Here is a 24,015-nt window from a genome sequence, read left to right as displayed (position 1 = left end):
TTGGGCGTAGCCACGGAACAAAAGCGGAACAGTCTGAATATAGAAATAGAATGAATCATTTTTTTTTCCCCTGGGCATCTTGCAAGTAACAATTTTTGATAACTGGAAAGTGGTTGGGTTCAAACGATCAACTCTATACAATTAAAATATATAAATCTAGATATCAAAGAAGCGGTATCTTTACTTTTATAAACACCCCAAACTCTATCCATCAACAGCCTGGTTCAAGGCATTGACCCGGTAAGACTCACTGCGCTCAACCAGCTGAGCATGTGTACCCTGCTCAACACAGCGCCCATCTTCAATCAAGAAAATCACGTCAGCTTTGCGAATCGTGTACAGGCGATGCGCGATCGCAATGACCGTCATATTCTTGGTAGCTTTTTCCAAGCCATCCTGCAAAAGACGCTCAGACTCTGCATCTAGGGCACTCGTCGATTCATCAAGCAAGAGCAATTTAGGCTTGCGAATCAATGCGCGGGCAATCGCAAGTCGTTGTTTCTGACCACCTGAGAGACGATCACCGTTGGGACCGCAAGGCGTATCGTATCTTTCTGGTAGTTCCATGATTGTCTCATGGATGTTGGCCAATCGGCATGCTTCTTCCATGTCGCTTTGTGAGATGTCGTGACCTGGCCGGGCGCCAAGTGCGAGATTGAAACGAATGCTTCCTTCGAACATCACACTCTGTTGTGGAACATAGGCAATCGAATCACGGAATGAGATGTCTCCGTGGGCGATATCCTTTCCGTCGACTTCAATGATACCTGACTCGGGGGTGTAGAGTCGTTCAACGAGGGAAATGATAGTAGACTTGCCGGCACCACTGGGTCCAACCAATGCAGCAAATTGACCAGGTTTGATGTTCAAGTCTAGTCCATGGAGGACACGAGTATCGGGTCTGGCAGGGTAAGTGAAGCGAACGTGCTTAAATGAGACGCTAGTTCCGCTGCGGGTGTCATCGATCTTCTCGCGCATAGTGGCTGCAGCCTCAATATCAGCTGTTGAACTCCCAAGCAGCCTTTGGAGACCTTCAATAGGGTTTGATAGGTTCTTTGTGGATCCCAGATCCAGTAGATTCAGTAGCCGGCGAGTGGCCTGGAAGGCGCGCGCAACATCTGGTGCAAGAGCAAATACTTGACCCCATAGCTGGGAGCTGACGAGGAGAGCCAGTTGGACGATGAAAAATTGGGTCTGTGTATAGCGACCCTCAATGATGTTTTTCGCTCCCCACCAGTATGCAAGACCATAAAGGAAGTTGCTCATGCCGTACCCAATAGCGAGCCAGAGGTTAACCCAGGCACTCTGACGGGTCATCTCTTTCATGGGAGCTGCTAGTGAACGACGGTATGTACCCATGATTTCGTGCTCAAGTGAAAGAGACATGACAGTTTTAATAGAATTCACCGCTTCGACAGTGATACCGACGGAACGGGCGAAGGCCTCCAGATGCTTTTCTTGGAATGAAGCGAGAGAGGTGACTCGCATCCATCCAGCTCCAAGTACTAAAGGAATGACAGCGAGACAAACCAAAGCGATACGCCATGCAATGATGTGTGTCATGATGATCGCAGCGACCAGGTTGACACAAATTGAGAGGATTGTGCAGACAACTGAGCCAGTCAAACCTCCGAGGGCATTACTATCAGTCGTGATCAAAGAAAGCAGAAGTGATGGGTTGCGGTCATTAGACTCGTGCCATGCAAGATTTTGCTCAAGGATGGAGCGTAGTGAGAGAACTCGGACTTTGTAGATGATGTTCTCTGCCATCCATCCGAACAGAGACCAACTGAGGAAGTTTGCAAAGAATTCGATAATAGCCAGGACAAAGAACATGAGACCAAAGAATTCACCTGCATCACGGATGTTCTGCGGGTCTTCACATCCACTGAGCTTTCCGACAACATTACCAAAGATCACAGCCGATCCACAGTATGTACCTCCGATGACCACAGCACCTGTTACGGCGAGAATCAGAACAAAAGTGTATGGACGGAACATCGAGCCCAAAGATCCGACTGTGGCAGAGAACGATCGAGTAGTTGAAACGGCGCCGGCCTTCTCCTTAGGCTTGGAGTCTTTGCCTTCGGCCACAACGGCCTTCTCGTTATTGTCAGGAAGATCATCAACAGCCGAGATATCTGTTTCTTGAGTCTTTTCGTTGATTTGATCAACTGGCGAAACAGACCGAGTCGAAGACCCTTCTCCCGCGCCGTGAACATTGAGATTCTGTAGACGGACAAGCTCTGCATAGGCACCATTGCGAGCCAAAAGGTCAGAGTGACTACCTTGCTCAACGAGCTTTCCCTGCCTCATGACGATAATATTATCGGCATTCTTGATTGTTGATAAACGGTGGGCGATAGTGATAACAGTGCGACCGACAGCAACAGTCTCAATGGCTCGTTGGATGCGCATTTCGGTTGCAGAATCCAAGGAAGCAGTGGCTTCATCGAGAATGAGAATTCGGGGATCCTTGACTAAAGCACGCGCCAGAGAAATACGCTGCTTCTGCCCACCGCTGATCAAGTTGCCACTGGAACCGACCATTGTACCATATCCTTCCTGTAGCTTTTCGATAAATCCATTGGCATCAGCCAGCAAAGCGGCATTTTCAACCAAGTCCACGATCTTGCGAGCAAGGTCACCATGTTCCAGAGATGCGGGCACAATCCCTTGACCATCCCTTACAGCCTGTGCGATCTCAGCTAACGTTGTGCTTGTCAGGATTGGTTTGAGATGGCTATGGGTAGGGGAGTTGATCAATCCTAAGGCAATGTTTTCAAAAATGGATCGGTCAAGCAGGCATGGTTCCTGCTGCACCAGGCTGATATTGCTTCTCAAAGCACGAACATTCAAAGTTTTCACATCAACTCCGTCCAACAATACAGATCCCTCGATTGCATCATAGAACCGAGTCACCATTCCAGCGACAGTAGATTTTCCACTCCCAGACAAGCCAACGATAGCAGTTTGCTGGCCAGCAGGGCAAGAGAAAGATAGATCCTGGAGCACTGGCTTATCCTTGCGAGAGGGAAACGCGAACGAGACATTGCGCAATTCAATGTCACCCTTGACTTCCGACAAGACTTCACCAAAATTCTCGTCGGTTCCGTCGATGAGGGAGGAGTGATCGATATCGGCACGTAGCTTGGTGAATGCGACCGAAGCGGCGTCGAAGCTTTGGATGAACGGTGCAACTTGACTGAGAATCAAGGAGGCTAATTTCAACAAGGTCAGAATATTATTTTTAACTTGAGAACAACTTAGCAGAAACTTACCATCCACCAGAATGAAAATGACAGTATATGTGGCTCCAACGGTCATACTTCCACCATTCTCGACCGAATCGGCGATCTGCCTCGAACCCTGCCAGAATGCCAAAGCATTGGCCGAGAATGCAATAAAATAAAGCAAACCAGCCTGACTAGCAGCTGCAATAGATTTCCGAATGCCGGCAACTCGGCCGGGATTCAAAAGTTCAATAAACTTCTCCTCCAGTCTGACATTCGCCGAGAAAGCATGAACAACCATGGTATTCGAGAATGCCTCCAACGCCACTGAAGATGCCTTGGTCATACTATCCAGTGCGCGTCCAAAGTATTTTTGAACGAAGTATCCTCCCAGCAGGGACATAATCAGATATGCTGGAGTCAATGAGACCAGCATACCAGCCAGCTTTGCATCCTTGATGAAGGCAACAATATAGGCGGTCACAAAAAAGGCAATAGAGTTCATCATGATGCCTACCTTCTCAGATGTACCCTGCTGCACGGTGGTGATATCGCCCGAAATTCTGGAGGAGGCCTCTCCAGCAGGAAGGTTGTCGAAGAAAGCCGCATCCTGCCGGAGCAAAGCCTTGAAATACTTTTCACGGAGACGCTGAGCAAGTCTTTCGCCCGTAATGTTCCACGTGAAAACATAGATGTAGACCAGGAAAAGGTAGGCGATTCCAATATAGACAATCATCAGGACTCTGGAGTTGATTGCCGCTTGATAGGATGCACCATTCGAGCTGTTCGCGTTGCAGGTTGTCGAGTTCATCTCATCCACCAATTGACCGAAGACGATTGACATGATTGGGAATGGGACTCCCGAGGCGATTGCTGAGACAACTGCCAGAACCAGTAGAGCGATGTCTGACTTGCTAGGCTCGCCATAGACAAACAATCTGAAGAAGACAGCCCTGTCTCTCCACTGGTGCAGATTCGATCAGCTTCTGCAGTCAATGATAACGATACTGTGCTACTTACGGTGCGCTTGGGTGCTGCATTTGGTTCACCCATGTTGAATGATTTCTCTCTAAGGAGGGATGAAGAAGAAACATCACCGTGTTCAACTTTTTAAGAAACCTTGACAAAAATGCACGCCCCGCTGGAATACCAAGAGAACGGCGTATTGTAATATACCGTGTAACCATGTAATTTTGCGTAACTTTGCAAATTTCGTATGTTTCAATGTATCGTAAGTTTGGACCCTTATCAGATCGACATCCACGCTAGTAACACCGAAATTGTTTGCCGAGAACTGAGGATCTCCACTAAGTATCGGACTGGGGGATCGTCTCCTCAAGAGCAGTAAGGGGAAGTCGAATCCGATCCCGAGCACTGTTGATCGTTCCATGCGGCACTAACACTGCTGGAGCGATTGCTGCCACAGTATACGTCGCTTATACAATGCGTGGGACACTGATGATCAATACTTTCTAAGGAGCAACTGACACATGAACTCTTTCTCCAAAATGTCTTGGCGTTTTAAATATGGCGCATGTTCTCCAAATCTCACTATTGCAAAATGGGGCAACTTGGCTACGAAGGAATGCCGGGATGACCCGGCCATGTAGTATCTGGATTTCATCCCGAATCAGATTAGATGGTGCTGACGCGTTTTCGCCTAGAATTGACTTCACTTGGCTTTGCTTGGCAAAATTGAGACATTAAAAGTAAAAAGTAACGTTTACGGCAATACGCTGACAAACGTCGTCGGGGTTAAGCGGATATATCTCATCCTTCGGCTGATTCATTCGTTATGGATAGTTCGTTCGTGCCGTGTTCATGATTTCAAACATGTTACATTTTTATATTTGTAAGTTCTATGTACATCATAGCTTCAAAGAACGGAACGGGTTACGGTCCAACATGTCGGACCCATCAAACCGCAGGGGTGCTACATGGAAGAACTTTTCCCGACTTCCAAGAATTAGCGCAGAGCGCTTGTGAGGGAGATCCACCAATTTGTCCAGGTTCATTCCTGTGGCGTGGTCGTACGTCAGGGGGGCTAGGTTGGAGTATTTCGGCTCCCCGGTGACAAAGTCGGTTCGGGGCTCGTCTAGAAAAATGTAGTGCATCAAACTAGACCACCACACCATTGTGCGGTGTGCGCCACGGAACCTTTCGTTACCGACAAGAGAGTGGCGGCCTCGGTCCCAATCACCTGCCTGGTAGTATGCGCCCAGGTGGTCCTCCTAGAATATGGTGAGCAGACGTTCTTGCGAATGATAATGGCGGTGGAAAGATACCTTTGTCCAGTAAAGCTCGTGGTAGGAGAAGAAGGTATCATTGAATTTGGCAAGCACGGCAATTTGATGCGGGTCCTCCTGAATGGTCTTCAGATATTGGCGATGCTGGTCCAAAGTTCCAGTTTCATTCCAACCTTGCGCTACCCGGGGGTCATTTTGCCAAGTGTTGAAGAGCCGGAGATGCTCATCATTTCTGTAGTCCAGTGCAAAGACCGAAAAGAATTCGTTCAGGTGTGGGATATAACGACTGTATATACGGGATCCCGGGGCCGGCTTTGGTGAACGCACAGGGTGGTGGGCATGAACGCGGCGCTCAGGAAATCCGGTGGTAACAGTGTATTGGCGAGGACGGGTAGGGTACTCGTTCAAGGGTTTGCGCATGAAGCTGTAAACTCCCGGGTCCGATACCCATGCAGGACGGGTGCCAAAGGGCGACCCAGCTCCTTGCCAGAAGTTGCTGCGGGAAAAGACTAGCTGGCCAATGTGGTTTGTGGAAACCGGGATGGGCTTCCCCGGTGGCGCAGAAGGCCCAGGGTGTGCGATGGCCAGACCAACGCTTCGCAGCTCACATGAGAGTAGCTCACTGCCTTCGCCGGAAAGCACAGCACGAAATATCTCAAACTCGCTGTGCAATGTCTCAATTGCATAGATTATATTCCAAATCTGGCCCACAGTGGGTGTTTCTGAGCCGGACCATGTGATATGCGTGACGGGACTTCGTTGGGCGCGAGCCCAGAGAGAGTTATTTCCATCACCAGGCGTGGAAGAAGGATCAGGCTGGGCCAGGTCTGTAAAACTCAACGAGGCATGGTGAAGTGGCTTCGGGGGTGGCACACCATCGTCGGCACGGGGAGCTCTGCGCAGCTGGAATCGGCGTACAGAGTGCTCAGTAGAAGTGACGTCCAGCTCATAGGTAGTCTTCCAGGGCTCTGGAAGACGCACTAAGGGGAGACTGTTCATGGTCATGATAGAGGATGATACCAACGCCGACAAGCTATGAAGAGGAACCACAGGGACTAAATAACAGGTCGATCAGCACGCGAGATTTGGGGGCAGCGTCGTCCGAGGATGCTCGGATCGGAGATTTCCATGTGCATAGAAAATTGATAATCCTTGTCTAGCTTTTTTTGGTGTGTAGTTGCCAGCTATTCCGAAAGCCGAGTCCTTGGCTATCATCACAGGCAACATGTACGATACATGGTTTCCCATACTTGCAGATGGCTATTTCAACCAAATTGCCCGAAGCAGACCATGATACGACGTTGAAAACAATTCATGATTGTTTTGGAAAATGATCATCGTGATCCATCTCTCAAGGATCCGATGTCGCAGAAATGTGCTCGCACTAGACCCAGCGAACAAACAGAACTGAGCAAGCGTGCGGGCACGTATAGCTGTATACAGTGTATACTGAGGTCGATTACGGAACCGACCGCACCAGGATGCCTGTCAAGGCCTTGATCATCAACGATCTCCACTGGACCCTGCTGATTGATTACTGCGGAGCTTCCAAGCTTACGAGGCAGTGCATCTCGGCATTCTTGGCAGGGTCTGTATCTGTAATTTACCGAATGTTACGTATTGTGTAAAATAACAATACAGTGCTCCACTTTGGTATATTTGGAGTATACGCCTTGGCTTCATGTCTTGCAAGGCTCGGCGTAAATCGGTTAGACCTTGTCCGTTATGGTTCCATGAGTGTAGCGCGGCTTGCGGCATTTTGTTCCTGGTGATCAACGATACTTAACCTGTCTGTTTCTGCAATGCGGGTGATTTTCTTGGCAAGTCTTTTCCTTCAGAGTTACTGTCAGTAAACATGGGCGAGTACATTGAGCCCGGTGCTGCCTCTTTGGCTCCCGATGTTTCTCCCGAGCATGATGACTCAATTTGGTTGAATTGTGCGGCAGTTCTTCCTGAGACTGATAAAGAGCCGATCCTCGTTCTGGCTTGGGTGCTTCTGCTTCATCGCGGGACTGTACAAAGTCAAGATGCAGGGTTTTCCTGGGAGAAAAGCGGAAAGGTTCAAGGAGCCCTCATCAAGGATGTAATTGAGGGGGATGCCACCACGTTAGGGTCGGCCTTGCAAGTCATCCGAACCTTGGGTGACTTTTCCGAAGCCGAAGACATAATGGCTTTGAAGGATTCTGGCAAAACCACAGATGTAAGTACTTCCGTATTTCCTGAAACTCTTCAACTGCTAACTAAGTCAGTCCGCATTTGATTTGGAAGCAAAATACTCGCAGGGAAAACTCTATATTCGTGGAATTTCGAAAGCTCCCACCGCAACCCAACCCGTCAACGCCATTCTACCCCATGTTTTCGCGGATGTTATTTCCTTCATTGTTGCAGGTCTGGAACAGCCTGTTTGCGAGGCTATCCAGATCAAAAATCAGGAACTCGCACAAATATGGAAATGGAATGGTCCAATGCCACAAACAATCGACCGCTGTATCCAGGATATGATCAGCGAGAAGGCACAAAGCCAGCTTGAACGTCCCTCTGTTGTCTCGTGGGACGGGGAAATGACCTATGCACAACTCGAGGAGCGGTCAACATGGCTAGCCAAACATCTGGTCCAATTGGGCCTGCGAATCGGTCGAGCTGTGCCTTTGTGCTTCGAGAAGTCAATGTGGACCATTGTTGGTGTATTGGCAGTTATGAAAGCAGGTGGCGCATTGGTCCTTATGGATCCTAGTCAGCCAGAGGGACGACTTAGCACAATTGCCACCGAGGTGAATGCGGAATTTATTCTGACGTCGGAGTTGCAGACAGGTCTTGGCTCTCGTATCGTCCCTGATGGAACGCAGATTGTTGTTGGGCCAACTCTATTTAAAACTCAACCTGAGCTTCCGTCTGTCATCTTACCGATCGTACCCGCATCATCGGCCCTATACATCCAATTCACTTCCGGGAGTACGGGCAAGCCAAAGGGAGTGGTCATCTCTCATTCGAACTACACCAGTGGAGCGGTGCCTCGTGCCGCAGCTGTTGGATATGGAGAGCACTCGCGCGTGCTGGATTTCCCATCATATGCTTTCGATGTCAGTGTAGACTGTATGCTGTGCACTCTAGCTAATGGTGGGTGTATCTGTGTGCCATCAGAGGATCAAAGAGTCAACGATCTCAGCGGTGCTATTCGTAGCATGAGCGTGAACATGGCACATATGACACCATCAGTTGCGCGTGTTCTAGCTCCCGATATCATGCCCTCGTTGGAGATTCTGGGTCTCGGTGGTGAAGCGATCACTGCTAGTGACGCTGCGGACTGGGGCCGAAAGACGCACATTGTCATTGCTTACGGGCCATCTGAATGTACGGTTGGCTGTACGATCAACAACTCCATTCCTCTCGATAGGTCGTACACCAGTATAGGACAGGGCGTTGGAGGAACGACGTGGGTAGTGAACCCATCCAACGAGGACCAGTTGGTTCCGATCGGTGCTGTCGGAGAGCTGCTCATCGAAGGCCCAGTTGTTGGTGATGGCTACCTCAACAACCCAGAGAAGACGGCAGAGGTCTTCATCGAGGACCCTGCCTGGTTGATTGCAGGTGGCGGAAATTACCCAGGTCGCAAGGGTCGTCTCTACAAAACAGGTGATCTGGTCCGGTATGACCCCGATGCATCTGGTAGTATTGTGTTCATCGGACGTGCAGACTCGCAGGTGAAGCTTCGAGGTCAACGAGTGGAGCTCGGTGAAGTTGAATACCACGTCCGAAACTACCTTCCTGTCGGAGCAAGCGTCGCTGCGGAAGTGGTCTTTCCGGGTGGAAAGAAATCGGATGCCACACTGGTAGTCTTCGTGGCAGAGGAAAAGAGCGAGAAGACGGGTGTTCCTGGAGAGATCACTTCGTTCTCGACTGCATTCCAAAGGCTTCTGTCCGATATTGACGAGGCTCTTGCGACTAATCTCCCACGATACATGATCCCTGCCGCATATATTCCACTTGACCAGATGCCACTCTTGGTTTCTCTAAAGACAGACCGGAAACAGCTCCGTGCTTTGGCGAGCGAGCTAACAAGACGACACATTGCCGAGTTGAAGATCTCCACAGCAGCGAAGGTAGAACCTCGCACAGAGATGGAGCACAGACTTCAAGTTCTATGGATGAAGCTATTTGGAGATGATACTGAAATTGGCGTCCACGATCATTTCTTCAGTCTTGGAGGTGACTCACTAAAAGCCATGAGAATGGTAGCTGCTGCACGCGAGCAACTTCTCGCCGTTCAAGTCACCGACATCTTTCAACATCCAACCATCGAGAAGCTAGCCCTACATGTGGTGGAAATCAAGAGCACGGAAACGCCAGATATTCCTCCCTACTCGCTCATCCCAGAGGGCTGGGAGCCTCAGGAAGCCCAGATGGAGGTTGCACATCTTTGCAATTTGGATCCCGCTGAAGTAGAGGATGTTTATCCCTGCACTCCTCTCCAAGAAGCACTCATGGCTCTTTCGGCCAAATATTCAGATGCATATGTCGCACAGCGAGTGATAGAACTTCCTGATGCCAGTGCAGCCGAGCAGCTGAGATCTGCCTTCGAGGGTGTATCTGCAGACTCTGGAATCTTACGCACCAGGATTGTGCAGGTACCCCGTCGCGGTTTAATGCAAACAGTCGTGCGGACAAGCTCTCCCTGGACCGAGAGCTCTAATCTTGCCGAATACCTGAACCAAGACACATTGAAAGGAATGGGTCTGGGCACAGAGCTTGCGCGTTTTGCCATAGTCAAAGATGATACAACGAACAAGAGTAGTATTGTTCTCAGCATTCACCACGCACTATATGATGGCTGGTCCATGCCGTTGATCGTGGATCGGGTGAACCGCTCATATCGCGGTGAGAGTGTGGGCAGTCCAGCCCCCTTCAAGAGCTTCATCAAGTGGCTTCTGGATACTGATAGAAGGTCATCCAAGTCTTATTGGACTCAGCAACTGCAAGGTGCTACGTCCATTCAGTTCCCTGTCATCCCATGCGTGGGATACCAACCTCGCGCCGACTCTTTACTGGAGCACTATGTCAAGCTGCCTCGTCCATCATCAAGCTCAACAACTAGCATCGCCACCGCTATTCGAGGCGCCTGGGCTCTTCTTGCCTCGCAGTACACATCATCAGATGACATTGTCTTTGGAGAGACGATGACCGGCCGAACGGCGCCTGTCGCAGCTGTAGAAGAGATTGAGGGTCCAATGATTACCACTGTCCCTGTTCGCGTCTGTGTCGACCGCAACGCTCGGGTATCGGATTATCTTCAAAGCATTCATGATCAAGCCTTGCACCGCATTCCGCACGAGCACATGGGTCTGCAGCACATCCGACGCCTGAACGCCGATGCACGGGAGGCGTGCGAGTTGCGCACTGGCATTGTCATCCATCCAACCGCTGAGGAGACTGCTGTTAATTTGGAGAAAAACCCTGCAACCGCATTCGTTCCCACAAGCGAAGCCGAGGCCGCCCGTGAAGCACTCAAATTCAACTCGTATTCCAACATGCTGGTCTTCACAGTCGATCATAAGGGATTTCTTATCATGGCCAGCTTTGATTCCAAGACAATTGATATCCCTCAGATGAAGCGAGTGTTGGAGCAATTTGACGAACTGATCCAGAAGCTCATCGACAACCCAAGCCAGCGCATTCAAAGCATCTATGATTCCACCGGACAGGTTGATATGACGGAACAACGTCGTCTATCCGAAATAGGTCCAAAAAGTCTTTCCGCCAAGGATATCTATCCTGATGCAAAGGCAACTTGGATTGTAGATCCCAACGACCATGAATGCCTGGTTCCTGTTGGCGGAGTTGGAGAACTTGTCGTTGAGCGGGAGGGCAAGTCAGATGTGGGCGACCTTGTTACCACGCCAACTTGGCTTGGCCATTCTGCGAAGCTCTGCTCTACCAACCAACTGGCGAAGTACACCAGTGAAGGTTCAGTCATCATTGTTCGTGCCAAAGATGCCCAAATCGGACTAAGCAGACCTCGCGTCAAGAGACACGACAGTGGCACCGCTGTGGCGACCGTCCCTCAGCAAAAGCTCCAACGACTCTGGGGGCAAATTCTGGAGGTCCCCTTCGAGAATATTCTTTTGGATGATGACTTCTTTGACCTGGGAGGTGACTCCATCCGTGCCATGAAGTTAGTCTCCGAGGCACGAGCTGAAAGTCTGCAGCTGACTGTGACTACCATCTTTGACCACCGGACTCTGTCTGACATGGCTGAACATGCTGTTGAGGCTCAGCCGGCGGAGATGGTTGCCCATGAATACGTACCATTCAGTACTCTAGCATGCACCGACATCAAATCATTCATCGCCAATATTCATCCTAAGCTGGCCAAGCCCGAGTGGAAGGTCATCGACGCGTATCCAAGCCGACCACTCCAGGAGATTGCTGTCCAGGGTACCGTTCAACTTCCTCGCTATTCCGTGCGATACGAAATTTTCTATATGGACATCGCGGTGGACCGTGACCAGCTTTTCAAAAGCTGTCAGGAGCTTGTTTCTCGTAATGAGATTCTTCGAACGATGTTCGTCGAGCATGATGGAACATCCCTGGGCGTGGTGGTGGAAGAAATCGAATGTCCAATCGTCGAATACGAGATCGACACTGACATCGAGGCCTTCAGCCAAAAGGTCTGCGAGGTAGACGTTCAATCGCGCATACAGCGTGGATCTCCCTTCGTGAAGTTCATTTTCGTTCAACATGTGGACGGACAGAGCAGCCTGCTTATGCGCATTTCGCATGCTCAGTATGATGAGATCTGTCTGCCTATTTTGTTGCAACAGCTCTCAGCTCTTTACGAGGGAAGACCAGTGCCTAAAGCCCTGCCATTTTCCTCATATGTTGACCACGTCCTTCGCGCCAACATGGCGGTCAGCATTCCGTACTGGCAAAATCTCCTGCAAGGCTCATGCATGACAAAGATCCAACCAGACATCCCTATTGTTTCTGGCGCCCACTTCGCCATCTCCAAGGATGTCAGCATCGCCGCACGACCGAGAGACATCACAGTCGCTACTCTGCCTACTGCAGCTTGGGCACTATGTCTTGCGCGCCGTCTCTCCCTTGATGACGTGACTTTCGGTGAGGTAGTCAGTGGCCGGAACATTGGCCTTCCCAATGCCGATGCAGTTGTTGGACCATCATGGCAATATGCACCTGTGCGCGTAAATTTTGCAAAGGGATGGACTGCAATGGATCTCCTGCGATTTATCCAGCGGCAACATCTTGAAAGCGCGCAATACGAGGGTATGGGATTGAAGGAGATTGCCCAGCAATGTACCGACTGGCCGGAGACAGTTGACTGGTTCGATTCTGTTGTCCACCAGGACGTTGAGCACGTTGAAGATCTGTCTTTCATGACTGCCAGTAGTCGCATGCAGACTGTCTACCCACATTTTGAGCCCTTGCGGGAGATTAAGGTGCAGGCGTTCCCCAAGGGTGATACTCTTTGCATTGAGATTGTCACTGTACAGTCGTGGTCTGACTTCGCTGTCAAGTTGCTGGATGACGTTGTTGCTACTGTTGATGAATTAGTCAACCGGGTTAATGACAAGATTCTGTGAGACTTGTACCTACTTCAAACTCTCTAGTTTAGCTTCTTCTGTGCTTATAATGACCTTCACAGCAGCTCCCTTCCTACTGCTAGTTAACTTAGTCCTCTTCATAACCAATATCAGCCTACTAGAGCAAGGATTTCTCAATGTCGTCGGGAGTTTCAAGAAGTCCACCCCCCGACCCCCCATTTTCCCCTCGGATGAATTCAATTGCTTTCAGAACTCTTATATTATCAATAAGAACCCATGCCATCTTTTAGCAATCGTCAATATTTAGAGGTCACGTGCCTCGATTCAACCCCTGAACGGCACGCCTGCACCCCTGAGACATGCTAGATAAAGATCGGAACAGCTTCATCTGATAAAGACCAGGAAGATTCGGGTTTCATTTCCTGTTTTAGGGGTCTTATCGCGAGAACGGCGGAATCCTTCGAAGAGTTGTGAAGGAGCCGGAGATACTCCGGGGAGATGAACGACGATCACGTACTGAAACCAGATCGGAGAAACAAAGCGCCGACAACAGACTTCCCCAAGGTAACTTCAAGGTTTCCGAGTGGAAATTCACTGCCAAAGACCGTTTTTCGCCAATTTAGCTGTATTCTGGTTGCAGATCGAGATTTTGGGCAGGGACTGAGTTAATTGGGTGCCAGAAGCCCTCCAGGAACAAGAGTGAACATCGTCTTGGCGTCCAACCTCCGCTCTCCGCTCTCCGAGGGTCGACCATGAAGAACGTCGCTGCAATCACATTGGTCGCTTTTGCGGCTACAGCGTCATGTTCAGCTCCAGAGCCAACTGGGGCCAGTTATGTGTCTGGCTTCGACATGAAGAAGAGCTGGGCCAATCTAAGCCCCTACAAGGACGCCGAAAGCTTTGGCGTTCCCAAGGGCGTGCCGCAGGGCTGCGAATTGTCTCAGGTCCATGTCCTGCATCGTCACGCAGAGCGGTACCCGACGGATTATCCTCTGGACGGTGAAGGCATGCAAGATTTCGCCACCAAGTTAGCCAACTATACCAAGTCCCACCCAAAGAAAAAGGTGGGCTCAGGTCCGCTGACTTTCCTGAATACTTGGAAATATGTCCTTGGCTCGGACGCCCTGATGGAAACTGGTGCAGCCACCGAGGCGACATCAGGAGCCAACTTCTGGACCAAATACGGTAGACTACTGTATCGTGCTGATCGCGACACTATGGCGGCTTGGAATTCTTCTCTGAATGTCTATCCAAACGGCACTGATCGACCTAAGCCTGTTTTCCGCACCACATCTCAAGGTCGCATCCTAGAGAGTGCCCGTTGGTGGCTCAGTGAGTTGAACTTCTTTTCGCTATGACAAAGTACTGACTTTGCGGAACAGGTGGATTCTTTGGTAATAATGGTGCCAACAGCTCCTACAGTGAATATGACCTTGTTATAATTCCCGAGAAATCTGGCTTCAACAACACTCTTGCTTCATACGAAACGTGCGATGGTGATTATGTTGAAGGGTAAGTCGACATACCTCCATGTTAGCCTTTCGGTGGAAAACATATTGACTGGATACTTCAGTGATAATTCTGCGGAAAAGTTCATCCCTCGGTACACGAAGGCCGCTCGTTCTCGTCTTTCGAAATTTTTTCCAAGCGACTTCAATCTAACCGCATATGACGTTCTTGCCATGCAGAATCTGTGCGTTTACGAGTACACCAGTCTCGCGGGGTCCTCCTTTTGTTCGTTGTTCACCGAACAGGAGTGGAAGGACTTTGAGTACAATGTCGACGTGCAGTACTACGGAGACTATGCCTGGGGATCTCCAACAGGCCGTGCTCAGGGAATTGGCTACGTCCTCGAACTCGCAGCTCGGCTTCAACAGAAGCTAATCACCTCCAGTGACACAAGCGTTAATTATACATATGACAATAACGAAGCTCAATTCCCCTTCGGTCAGCTTTTCTACATGGATATGTCCCATGACGATATCATTCTGTCGGTTATCAACGCCCTTGGTGTTAACTACTTCAAGTACGGTCCTCATGGCTTGCCAGGCGACCTTGACCATGCCCCGAAGCGCAATTTCTCTCTAAGTGAGATGACTCCCTTTGGTGCTCGCTTCATGTCTGAGATTTGGACTTGCCCTCGTAACCACTCGTTCAATGACTTGGACCCGGTGCTTTACGAGAACCTTGCTCTGAACTCTACAGACGAAACCACACAGTATATCCGTTTCGTCCTCAACAATGCCCCATTGCCTGTTGAGGGTGTTGTCGGCTGTGAGGGAGCCACCAATGGCTTCTGCTCTGTTGATCGATTCTTGCATGGCATTCCCACTCTGGAGCATGCCGCCAACTATCAGAAGGCATGCTTCGGTGATTATCCCAAGGGCAGCCAAGTTGGAGATGGGGCTCCCTCTTCATAAATCAAGGGAACGAACTCTCGCGGATTGCCTTTCGCTTTCGTTTTGTATTTATGACTATACGGTATAGGCCAGTTCATAGAAGCATATAGATGGCAAACCTGCACTAGATTCGCTCCTTATCTCTCTTCGTAAACATAGGCATAATTATGAGCTGGGGCCTTTTGAGGATATGTTATCAAGGATAGCACACTAATTATGGTTGTTACTTGACTGCATCTTTGTTTTTACTGGTAGAAACACGTGCTTAAGTGCACCCTATCCGTATTATCCACTTCTGCAAGTCCCAGTCTATGTCAAAACATCAGTCGAGCCGTATGTGTCAGCATATCTCCCAGCAATCCATTCCTCAACCGAAATAGGCAAATACTTCGCGCCCTCTGCGCCCTCACAGCTGGGCAAGCATTTAACAAGATAGTCCGGATTCCCAGAAAAGAAGAACGGAACAGAGTAGCGCTCCTTGCCAGTCTTATTGATAACGCGATGCAAGTTGGACATATACGTGTCATTAGTCCAGCGCATGAACAAATTTCCTAAATTGACGACGAGGGCGCCTTTTCTTGGTTGTACATCCACCCATTGGTCGGTAGCTTGATTCATGACTTGCAGACCACCGATCATATCTTGGAGGAGGATTGTTATTCCGCCAAAGTCTGTGTGTGCACCGATTCCTGGAGGTTGTTCTGAGTTAGGATGCGTTCGTTTTTGTTTAACTTGCATAAAGATCAGATTACGGGGCGCGCATAGATTAATATCTTACCTCGCTCGTCGGGAGATGCAGTAGGTGGCTGTGGGGGATAATGTAGCAGACGCAATGTGGCAATAGGCGTATCGTTCAAATCGTCGAAAAGATTCTCGTCCAAGTACAGCGTGGCAGCCAATATGCGCAGGATATCATGGGCCAAACCCTCCAAGTGTGCAAAATATAACTTTACTGTCGACTTGAATTGTTTCGGGCTAGATACTTCTTCGGGATACTTGTTCGGTCCAAAATTGAGCTTACCAGCGACGACATAGGGGTGATCAAGTGGTAGATCCGTGCCAAAGTAATATCCCTCTTTCAAGTCGCCTTCGGTCTTTTTTTCGAAATTCTGGGCGCGAAGACGCTCATATCCAAGGTGGCGGCCGCCAATATCTGTGCAATCAGCATATTAGATGTTGTAACGCGCAATGACTTTGGGTATCGTAACGATTCAAGGAAGCCATCACACCTTTGTCGTATCTCTCTTTGATTTCCACAGGCAGATTGAAGAAGTCTTCTGATTCCTTCAGGATATCCTCTTGCAGGGAGTTCGGAACGTTATGGTTGACAATCTGAAAGAAGCCAAATGTTTTACAAGCTAAGCGGACTTGTTCTATGAGAATCTGATTTGCGGCATTGTCGTTGCCATAAAATGCTGGAAAAAACGTGTTTTCATTAGCAAGAATATTACGCCATCTAGATGTGATGGTCTCCTACCCGAAATGTCAATGGTTGGGGGGGTCACTTCTGTGGTCATAATTACAATTTATACTGGAGAATGCCTGCGTTTGATGAAACTGAAGTGCAAAATAGCGTAACTGAGTAGATTTATAGGATTGGGATATGTCCCGAATACGCGGGGTAACTTACGAAGTTCATGGCACGTTCTTATCATGCGAGTTCCCCGCAGATAGACAGATTGGGGCCAGTGATGATTGTTGTGCATCACTATAACGTTATTGCATTGCACTAATGAGTTACCATACTCGCCATAGTATCCGAATCTGCTAATGGAGAAATGGCAGACAAGCTACGTGATGCCGTATATGTTTCAGGGGGTAAATTTATCGCTTGAACAAGTCGGGAAAGACAGGAAATGATAATTATCACAAGTATATACTGAATGACTCACTTCCAAAGATGGCGGATAAGCTAAGTCGCATATGAATCCACGGGAAGGAGTGTCTCAATATAAAAAATAGAGCGACCAAGCCTCCTGGCTAGCATTCAGCGGTCGCAGAACTGAACTTGAACAAAGACAAGTATACAAGGAAGTACATAAAAGGCGACAATAAAGCCATCAAATGGATTACCGTTGCTGCGATGTAGTCTCCTCTAAATGAAAACGATATGCTTCATCTAAACAGTGGTGCGACGACCAGCGGCAGCGGTAGTGGTAGAAGAACCAGATTGGCCAGGAGGAGAGCCTCCACCCATACCACCACCGCCACCCATACCGGAGCCCGAGCTCTCGTTCTCAACACCGCCATCCTCGGTGTAATAAGCAGCGGGGGTAACGGTAGTGTCCACAGTGGGGTCCATTCCCATGGAGATCCAAGCGAAAATACCGTCAGAAACGGAGTCACCGAGGTAGACATACTCCATGAAAGGGTCAATGGTGTCAGCTTCTTCGGAGAGGATGGAGTCATTGGCGTTGGTGGTCACATCTTGAGTGTTGGTGTTGTAAGGGGCGGTCTTCTCGACTTCAGTGATCAGGTCCTGGTCGAAGAAGATCTGGCCAACGTGCGAAGACGACGAGCTATACAGACCCGAGATGGTACCATTGGCATTAACGGTGGTCTCGTTGACAGGGTGGGTGAGAACTGGTCCGGTGTCAGTTATTTGAGGCTTCAAGTTCAGGATTACGCGTAATGGAGTTTCTCCTTACCGTGGATGTGGGTGGCGCGGCTGGTGTAGTGGCCGGGGAAGATGGACTCCATATAGACAACACCATTCTTGTCACTAGGCTGGATACCGCGGAGCCAGGTGGTGTCAATGTTGGCCTCATCGGAGGATTCACCGTTACCGCTGGCAACGATACCGGAATAGACTCCGGTGGAGTTGCAGTGCCACAGATCGGTGTAGATATCGGGGATGGGCTCGCAGGTGTTGGTGTTGATCAATTGGATGTCCATATAGAGAGGGACACCCTCCTGGTCCTCAACGATGTTCTCACGGATGAGCTCGCCAGTGACGTAGTAAGGTCCCTGGGTGACATCGGGGCCGAGGATGCAAGTAGACTCGGATCCAAATAGAACGCTGGGGTCGGTAGAAGGGCTGACACCAACTAGAGTAGAGTTGTGATCGGTGTTAAGGATGCTGGTAAGAGAGCGGGCTTTGTGGAAATGGGCACCTATGTAATACGATCAGTTTCTGCGTGATGGTAATTAGACGAATTGAAACTCACTGTGCTGGAGGCCACGCTTCTGGCGGATGGCCTTGACACGGTTGGCACGGCGAGCAACGTTGGCGTTCTCGTGGCCACGAGCCTTGAGCTTGGAGGCACACTGCGCGAGACTGCGCTGGTGAACCTTGGCATTCTTCAGGAAGGAAGCACGCTCGGCGGCTTCAGCACGAACATCATGGCCGGGATGAGCGGACACAGCAGCAGTCAGACCAAGAAGGCCGACGGCGAGGGCAGAAGCAAGTTGAACCATTGTATTGATATATCTTCAAGGTATTAGACGAAGAGAAAGACAAGATTGAGTTGAACTGACGTGGATGAAGAAAAGAGGACCTTCAACAGTTGATCTCCCAGCTTTTATATTCATTCCAGGGCCATTCCAAGGATCAATGCGTATACTCCTTCCAAGACACAGCTGACGAAAAGCGTGATATGCTCCATCAAAACTCCACGAATAAGAATCACATCGTTTCTCAGCGACCAAAGGGCGCGCAATGGCCCATCAGACCCGCTACAGAGGTCCACAGCCTACTAGGCATGGTGCAGACAGGCTAAGATACAGGGTCATTGATTGAACGGCCTCCGATTGGAAGTGGGTAGTGATCGAAGGAGTAGCTACCGTTCCAGAGCAATCTTGGCAGTAAGGAAATCCGGTGGGTCCGCCGGCGAAACAGACACTATATTGTTGCCAAGTTAGGCTAAGCAAGTAGTCTGTTGCAGGTTCTCCATGAGCCTGGGGCTAGTATGCCAAGAACTTCAATTTTAGCATAAGAAGTTCGGTAGGTGGAGGATGATCCGACTGATCTGCAGAGATGATGAGGCGTCCTGCATTCCGAGGCTTCTTAACCAGGCACAAATGCTGCATTGGAGATGCCCCATTGTTAATTCGGTCCCTCGTATTGGTGGGATATAGAGTCGAGGTGTCTCGCTCGGGCAAGTGAACTATCAAACAGTCCACAATTGCCTCCGTGTCAGTTTGGTCATGGTAGGCAAACACGGCATATAAATTGCAATTAAATGCACTCTTTGCTACTTTGCTGCGCTCAATGTATCTCAGCCACACGGTGACCAAGCTGAGGAAATTCAAGGTTCTAACGTAGTCAGCGTACGTACTCTTTCTTGGCGGCCCCGTAGGGCCCTGCGGAAGACCCCGGCAAGACCCTACAAAAGGGATTAAGCGACGTTATAGTTGAACTAGATCACATAGGGGAAAAAAGACGGTGCAATAGACCCTGTAAGGTGCAGAATATCGGAGTCCTCCGAAATTATCTAGAGACCACCAAACCTCCAGGGCTGGAAACACAGGGTATTTACATAAGCACCTGGATGTCTTGGCATTGCTTCGTATTGCGGAATTGCGGAGGAGAGGAAGCTCTTTGTTTCTGCGAACATTCTAGAAAGCTGCAGGATATATCCTGTGCACTTTTCCTGAGACAGGGGAACTACGGGGCAATGTTTGAATATGCGTGTCTTTCTCCGCCACACTATGAATCACTCAAGTTCTTTTTGGCCAAGACAGTGGCCGGAGCAAAGTTGAAGTGATCGACAAGGACGATAACCCAATCGGGGCAACACCACATCCAGGGCTCCGACGCCATGCCGAACCTAAAACCATTATTCAGCGGCCTCAATATCAAGAACCTCCGGTGACGTACAACGGTAACGTAGAGACTTTTTTACTGTGCCGCCTACACTCTGAGGTTTAAGTTCGCGCAGAGAGGCCTACATTGCATCTTTTCTACAAGTTTCCTGTCGCGGATTCCTAAACAAGTTTGACTGTTGATGAAAGCAGCTCGAAGAGTATGTTATGCTTAGGGTCAGAGGTCACGGCTGATCATACACCTAGGTACCTTAGACGGAACCGAAGTGCTTCACGGAACTTCAATCACGCAGAAGATAAACCTTTGTCTCATTCATAGTCATCCATCTACCCTGCAATCACGGCTAGAAGAATGAAGGAGGTGACCAGCTCAACCAGGACATGCAAATGGCACTTTTGGAGGTGGAGTCCAATAAGCCATATGATTTGAGCCACACGGTACGGCTTCATGATAGTAACCCATCCGGCAAAGCCAGAAGGTATTTCGCATCCACCAAGCAGCTCGCTCACCAACATCCCACGGCCTTTGGTCGCAGACGGAATCAATGTCTCCAATCCAGGAGGCAAGAGACTTGCTTCAGTTACTGTCAAAACTATGGTTCCTGGTATCATAGCTACCACACAAAAGGTAATCGCGAGGATCACTACCAAAATATGCATTCCAACCCGCGTATTTGTTTCTGTCTCACTCTGCTCGGGAGGAGAGATCAGTAGGTGTTGGACTATTTTCTCCGCTGCATTTGTCAATGCTTTCGCCATGCCCAAAGCAAAAGCTGGGCCAGCGAGGTATTGTAATCTGTTTGGGTCATCGGTCGTCATCAATGATGAAAGTGGGAAGCTAGCTGCGATTGCGGCACCTGTCTTCAAGAAGTGCATGTCACACAGAAGCACAGATGAGATGGCGTACGCCAAGGGTTGTAGAGCACTGTGTGTGAATATGAACGTCTGGATGCAAGTTCGGACTAACAAGTGGATGATGTTGTAGAGTATTGACAGCATGAGGGCGTTGGATGAGTTCCTCCACGTCTGCGCACGATAAATGAGCGGAATCGCTTGTCTGCCATTTCGGAAGATTGGAGTTCGTTTGTTCCTGTGACACTCTTCTTCTTTCTGAGCTGCATCTGCGTGGGAAATCTCGAGAATCAAAAGCCTGCCTGCCACATTGCCTAAGTAATAACGCGTCTAATGAATATCAGTCAGGGATTGCTTGCTTGATCCAAACCATTCAAAGCCAAGAAAAGACCGAAACAATACCATGGTAGAAAAAGCTAGATGAATGGTGAAGACTAAAAGCCAAAGGTAGCCAAAGTCCTCTGGGGCCTTCTTCGTAAGCAAAGCACCATCTGTTTGGCTCAGCATATTGCCTGATCCACTGGGACTCAAAAGGATGTTGAGTACCCGCGAAAGGAAATTCGCGAGCATGCTTCGACATATGGCTGACGCCATTTTCGACGCGTTCGTCTGATAGCCAGTGATGCTCAATACGGCAGACGTGAGGGATTCAAGATACAGCAATAGCGATGGTTATGATGGGAAGGGAGAAACGAGATTCAAGTAATAACTAATCTGAAGAGTCAGGTGCCTGCCAGCTGCCGCGTTCATGTTTACCCAAACAACCAAAGCGGTGAATCATATCAATAGGGCAACCTCATTGTTCTCAGTAACTGAGCATAAACAAAAATGTCATTCTTTGCTATTGTGCAAGTCGAGAGAAGTAGACTATCAATAGCGTCCGGCAATGATTGTCTCGGACTTTCACTGGCACGCCCTCGGGACCTTCAGTGTGACCATTACATTTGATGACTGACTTCACATTTTCAGCCTTGATCGAATCTCACTACGTCAATCTCGAATGAGGTGTTTTGACCCTGAGATTAAAGTGATCGAAGATTCAGAAATGGGATAATGTCGAGTTCAGCCAATCCTGATAGCAGTGAGGACACTACTGGGTAGTTATTTGAACTTCAGCGAAATTAGAGATTCAAAAGGCTTTCAGAAGACATTCAGCACGCCGAGCTAGAGGTGATCCCCTTGGTTGCACTTTATAAATTTTCGCCAATTGGATCTGCCTTGGTTCAACAAAGAGTAATCTTCTTTGCTAAGTTTGATACTTTGTAGGAGTGAACTTGCTCCGTGGTAATTTCAGGCTATCAATTTCATATCACATAGTCTCAATTTCAATGCACGCCCACACCTTCAATGACAACTCGATCTTTTAGACCGATTGAAATGCATTTCAAGGTTTATAATAACAATGAGCAAAGTTGACAGGAATATAAATCTAAAAAAGCGCATATTCGGAAGGTTCCAAAGTTGGTATAGTGAGCTAACGTGATTAACTGATACCTCGGGCATGAATATTGCTGATTAACCTTTGTCAGGAGCCTTGCCCACGACACTGGAGGACCCAAGCAGAGCAGAATAGGTGTGGATGCTTTTTCATTCTCTAAAGTTTTTCCCTAGTTGCATTCACATTGAAATCTATATCCAATGCTCGGGGACTTACTTGTGTGTTAATGCAGTGAGATATTGATTAGCTCATTGCATAGGTGGTTATAAAATTGAAACATTGCTGTAGGGCTGTAGGCATGGCGACAAAGAAGTAACACCGACAAGGCAAAATTCATTTGCAGTGTTAGACCTGCTCAATAGCACGATTTATCGCTCGAGCCATGTATACAACATCCTTTGTTGAAACTGGTACCTCATGGCCTTTGTCATGTACGAAGCTCGACATCTTCTTCTTGTTACAAAATCCAAGGGCTTTGCATGCATGCTCCTGCAAGTCATCCATCGAACCCCAGATATGTACTGTGGGCAAGTCCAAGATCTCACTAACTGAACTACAGTCCAAATGAGAAATGCGACCGTGCCGTAGTGCATCAATATCCCAAGGCTCATAGGAAGTGGAAAAAAAGATTGCTAGTTTTATCGGCAACCGGTTTGCTTTGCCGCGGCGATACTTCTCAATGAGCCAGGACAATATGACCAGTGATCCGGAACTAAATCCTATAATTCCATCGTAAGGGCCTTCTTCTTCGATATACCGGTCAATGTATGTGTCAAGTCGCAGACATGATTCGGGTACCAGGGGATCACACCAAGCAAACGTTTCGTCAGTTGGATTGATAAACTCATGGGTGGCTTTATGTTCATCAGTGATATTGCTCCATTCAAGCTAGAGAGCACTCACAGGCTTCTGCAGGAACTGTTCCTTCGACAAAATCATAAGTGTGATGGCTACCCAATTCATATCGCACCGCGGCTGAAAGCTTTGTTAGTTGTCTGGGCTTGATTGAACTCATTGCATTGTAAGCGGTACCGGTTTGAGTTTCAAAAATCTGGAAAGAATCGAGGCCTTAGAATTTGTTTCGGTTTTAAAACTCAACATGGGTCCTTACATTGGAGTTACTTCCTACCCCGTGTAGACTATGCGAGCTCGGTTAGTCCGCGACAAATTTAATCGTACAACGCATGGTACTTTACCATAGAAAGCGCATTTTGAGTAGGGCATAAGTCTACTCAAAGTCTTTTGCCTGTAATAAGTCTGGGACTTGGGGAAAGCCTCGTAACCAGCAATTATAGAAGGCGGGGTATTTTTAGACTGAGAGGCTCTTGCGGCATCAGGAACAGGAATGCATTTGTACCCATCCACTAGGAATAGAATTACGTGGACAAGGGTTACTATTTGATCTGGCCCCATGCTCCATCCATACATAATGCATCTTAAGGCCCCTCGCTAACGACAGACATAGTCCTCCATTTTTTCGATACCTCTTGCTCATACGCACCGACCAAACAGATTATGCCCCGT

The 24,015-nt window shown here is 48.8% G+C and overlaps 7 protein-coding genes across 7 annotated transcripts; 2 read left to right on the top strand and 5 right to left on the bottom strand.

Moving 5' to 3' along the window:
• Positions 1-204: 204 nt before the first annotated feature.
• On the bottom strand, positions 205-4,286 carry N7511_004681 (ABC transporter ATP-binding protein; the record flags this gene model as incomplete). Its single annotated transcript, XM_057127106.1, has 3 exons — positions 205-3,221; positions 3,282-4,197; positions 4,254-4,286. 3 exons carry the CDS (start codon positions 4,284-4,286, stop codon positions 205-207), a joined length of 3,966 nt encoding a protein of 1,321 aa, XP_056985996.1.
• An 815-nt stretch (positions 4,287-5,101) lies between these two features.
• Positions 5,102-6,484, bottom strand: N7511_004680 (GNAT family N-acetyltransferase; the record flags this gene model as incomplete). Its single annotated transcript, XM_057127105.1, has 2 exons — positions 5,102-5,464; positions 5,519-6,484. The coding sequence occupies 2 exons, from the start codon at positions 6,482-6,484 to the stop codon at positions 5,102-5,104; spliced, it is 1,329 nt and encodes a 442-aa protein (XP_056985995.1).
• An 850-nt stretch (positions 6,485-7,334) lies between these two features.
• Positions 7,335-13,077, top strand: N7511_004679 (uncharacterized protein; the record flags this gene model as incomplete). Its single annotated transcript, XM_057127104.1, has 2 exons — positions 7,335-7,679; positions 7,729-13,077. 2 exons carry the CDS (start codon positions 7,335-7,337, stop codon positions 13,075-13,077), a joined length of 5,694 nt encoding a protein of 1,897 aa, XP_056985994.1.
• A 713-nt stretch (positions 13,078-13,790) lies between these two features.
• N7511_004678 (histidine phosphatase family protein) lies at positions 13,791-15,458 on the top strand (the record flags this gene model as incomplete). The annotated part of the gene is made up of 3 exons (XM_057127103.1): positions 13,791-14,370; positions 14,421-14,550; positions 14,576-15,458. 3 exons carry the CDS (start codon positions 13,791-13,793, stop codon positions 15,456-15,458), a joined length of 1,593 nt encoding a protein of 530 aa, XP_056985993.1.
• A 288-nt stretch (positions 15,459-15,746) lies between these two features.
• On the bottom strand, positions 15,747-16,954 carry N7511_004677 (isopenicillin N synthase family dioxygenase; the record flags this gene model as incomplete). Its single annotated transcript, XM_057127102.1, has 4 exons — positions 15,747-16,168; positions 16,216-16,590; positions 16,667-16,852; positions 16,915-16,954. 4 exons carry the CDS (start codon positions 16,952-16,954, stop codon positions 15,747-15,749), a joined length of 1,023 nt encoding a protein of 340 aa, XP_056985992.1.
• Positions 16,955-17,556: 602 nt separating this feature from the next.
• N7511_004676 (intradiol ring-cleavage dioxygenase) lies at positions 17,557-18,854 on the bottom strand (the record flags this gene model as incomplete). The annotated part of the gene is made up of 3 exons (XM_057127101.1): positions 17,557-18,020; positions 18,086-18,550; positions 18,605-18,854. 3 exons carry the CDS (start codon positions 18,852-18,854, stop codon positions 17,557-17,559), a joined length of 1,179 nt encoding a protein of 392 aa, XP_056985991.1.
• Positions 18,855-20,528: 1,674 nt separating this feature from the next.
• On the bottom strand, positions 20,529-21,200 carry N7511_004675 (uncharacterized protein; the record flags this gene model as incomplete). The annotated part of the gene is made up of 1 exon (XM_057127100.1): positions 20,529-21,200. One exon carries the CDS (start codon positions 21,198-21,200, stop codon positions 20,529-20,531), a length of 672 nt encoding a protein of 223 aa, XP_056985990.1.
• Positions 21,201-24,015: the final 2,815 nt, after the last annotated feature.

This window comes from Penicillium nucicola (assembly GCF_028828085.1).
Source record: "Penicillium nucicola strain IBT 29836 chromosome Unknown utg000003l, whole genome shotgun sequence".
Lineage (NCBI taxonomy): Eukaryota > Fungi > Ascomycota > Eurotiomycetes > Eurotiales > Aspergillaceae > Penicillium > Penicillium nucicola.
This window is presented reverse-complemented; position numbering and strand designations above follow the sequence as displayed.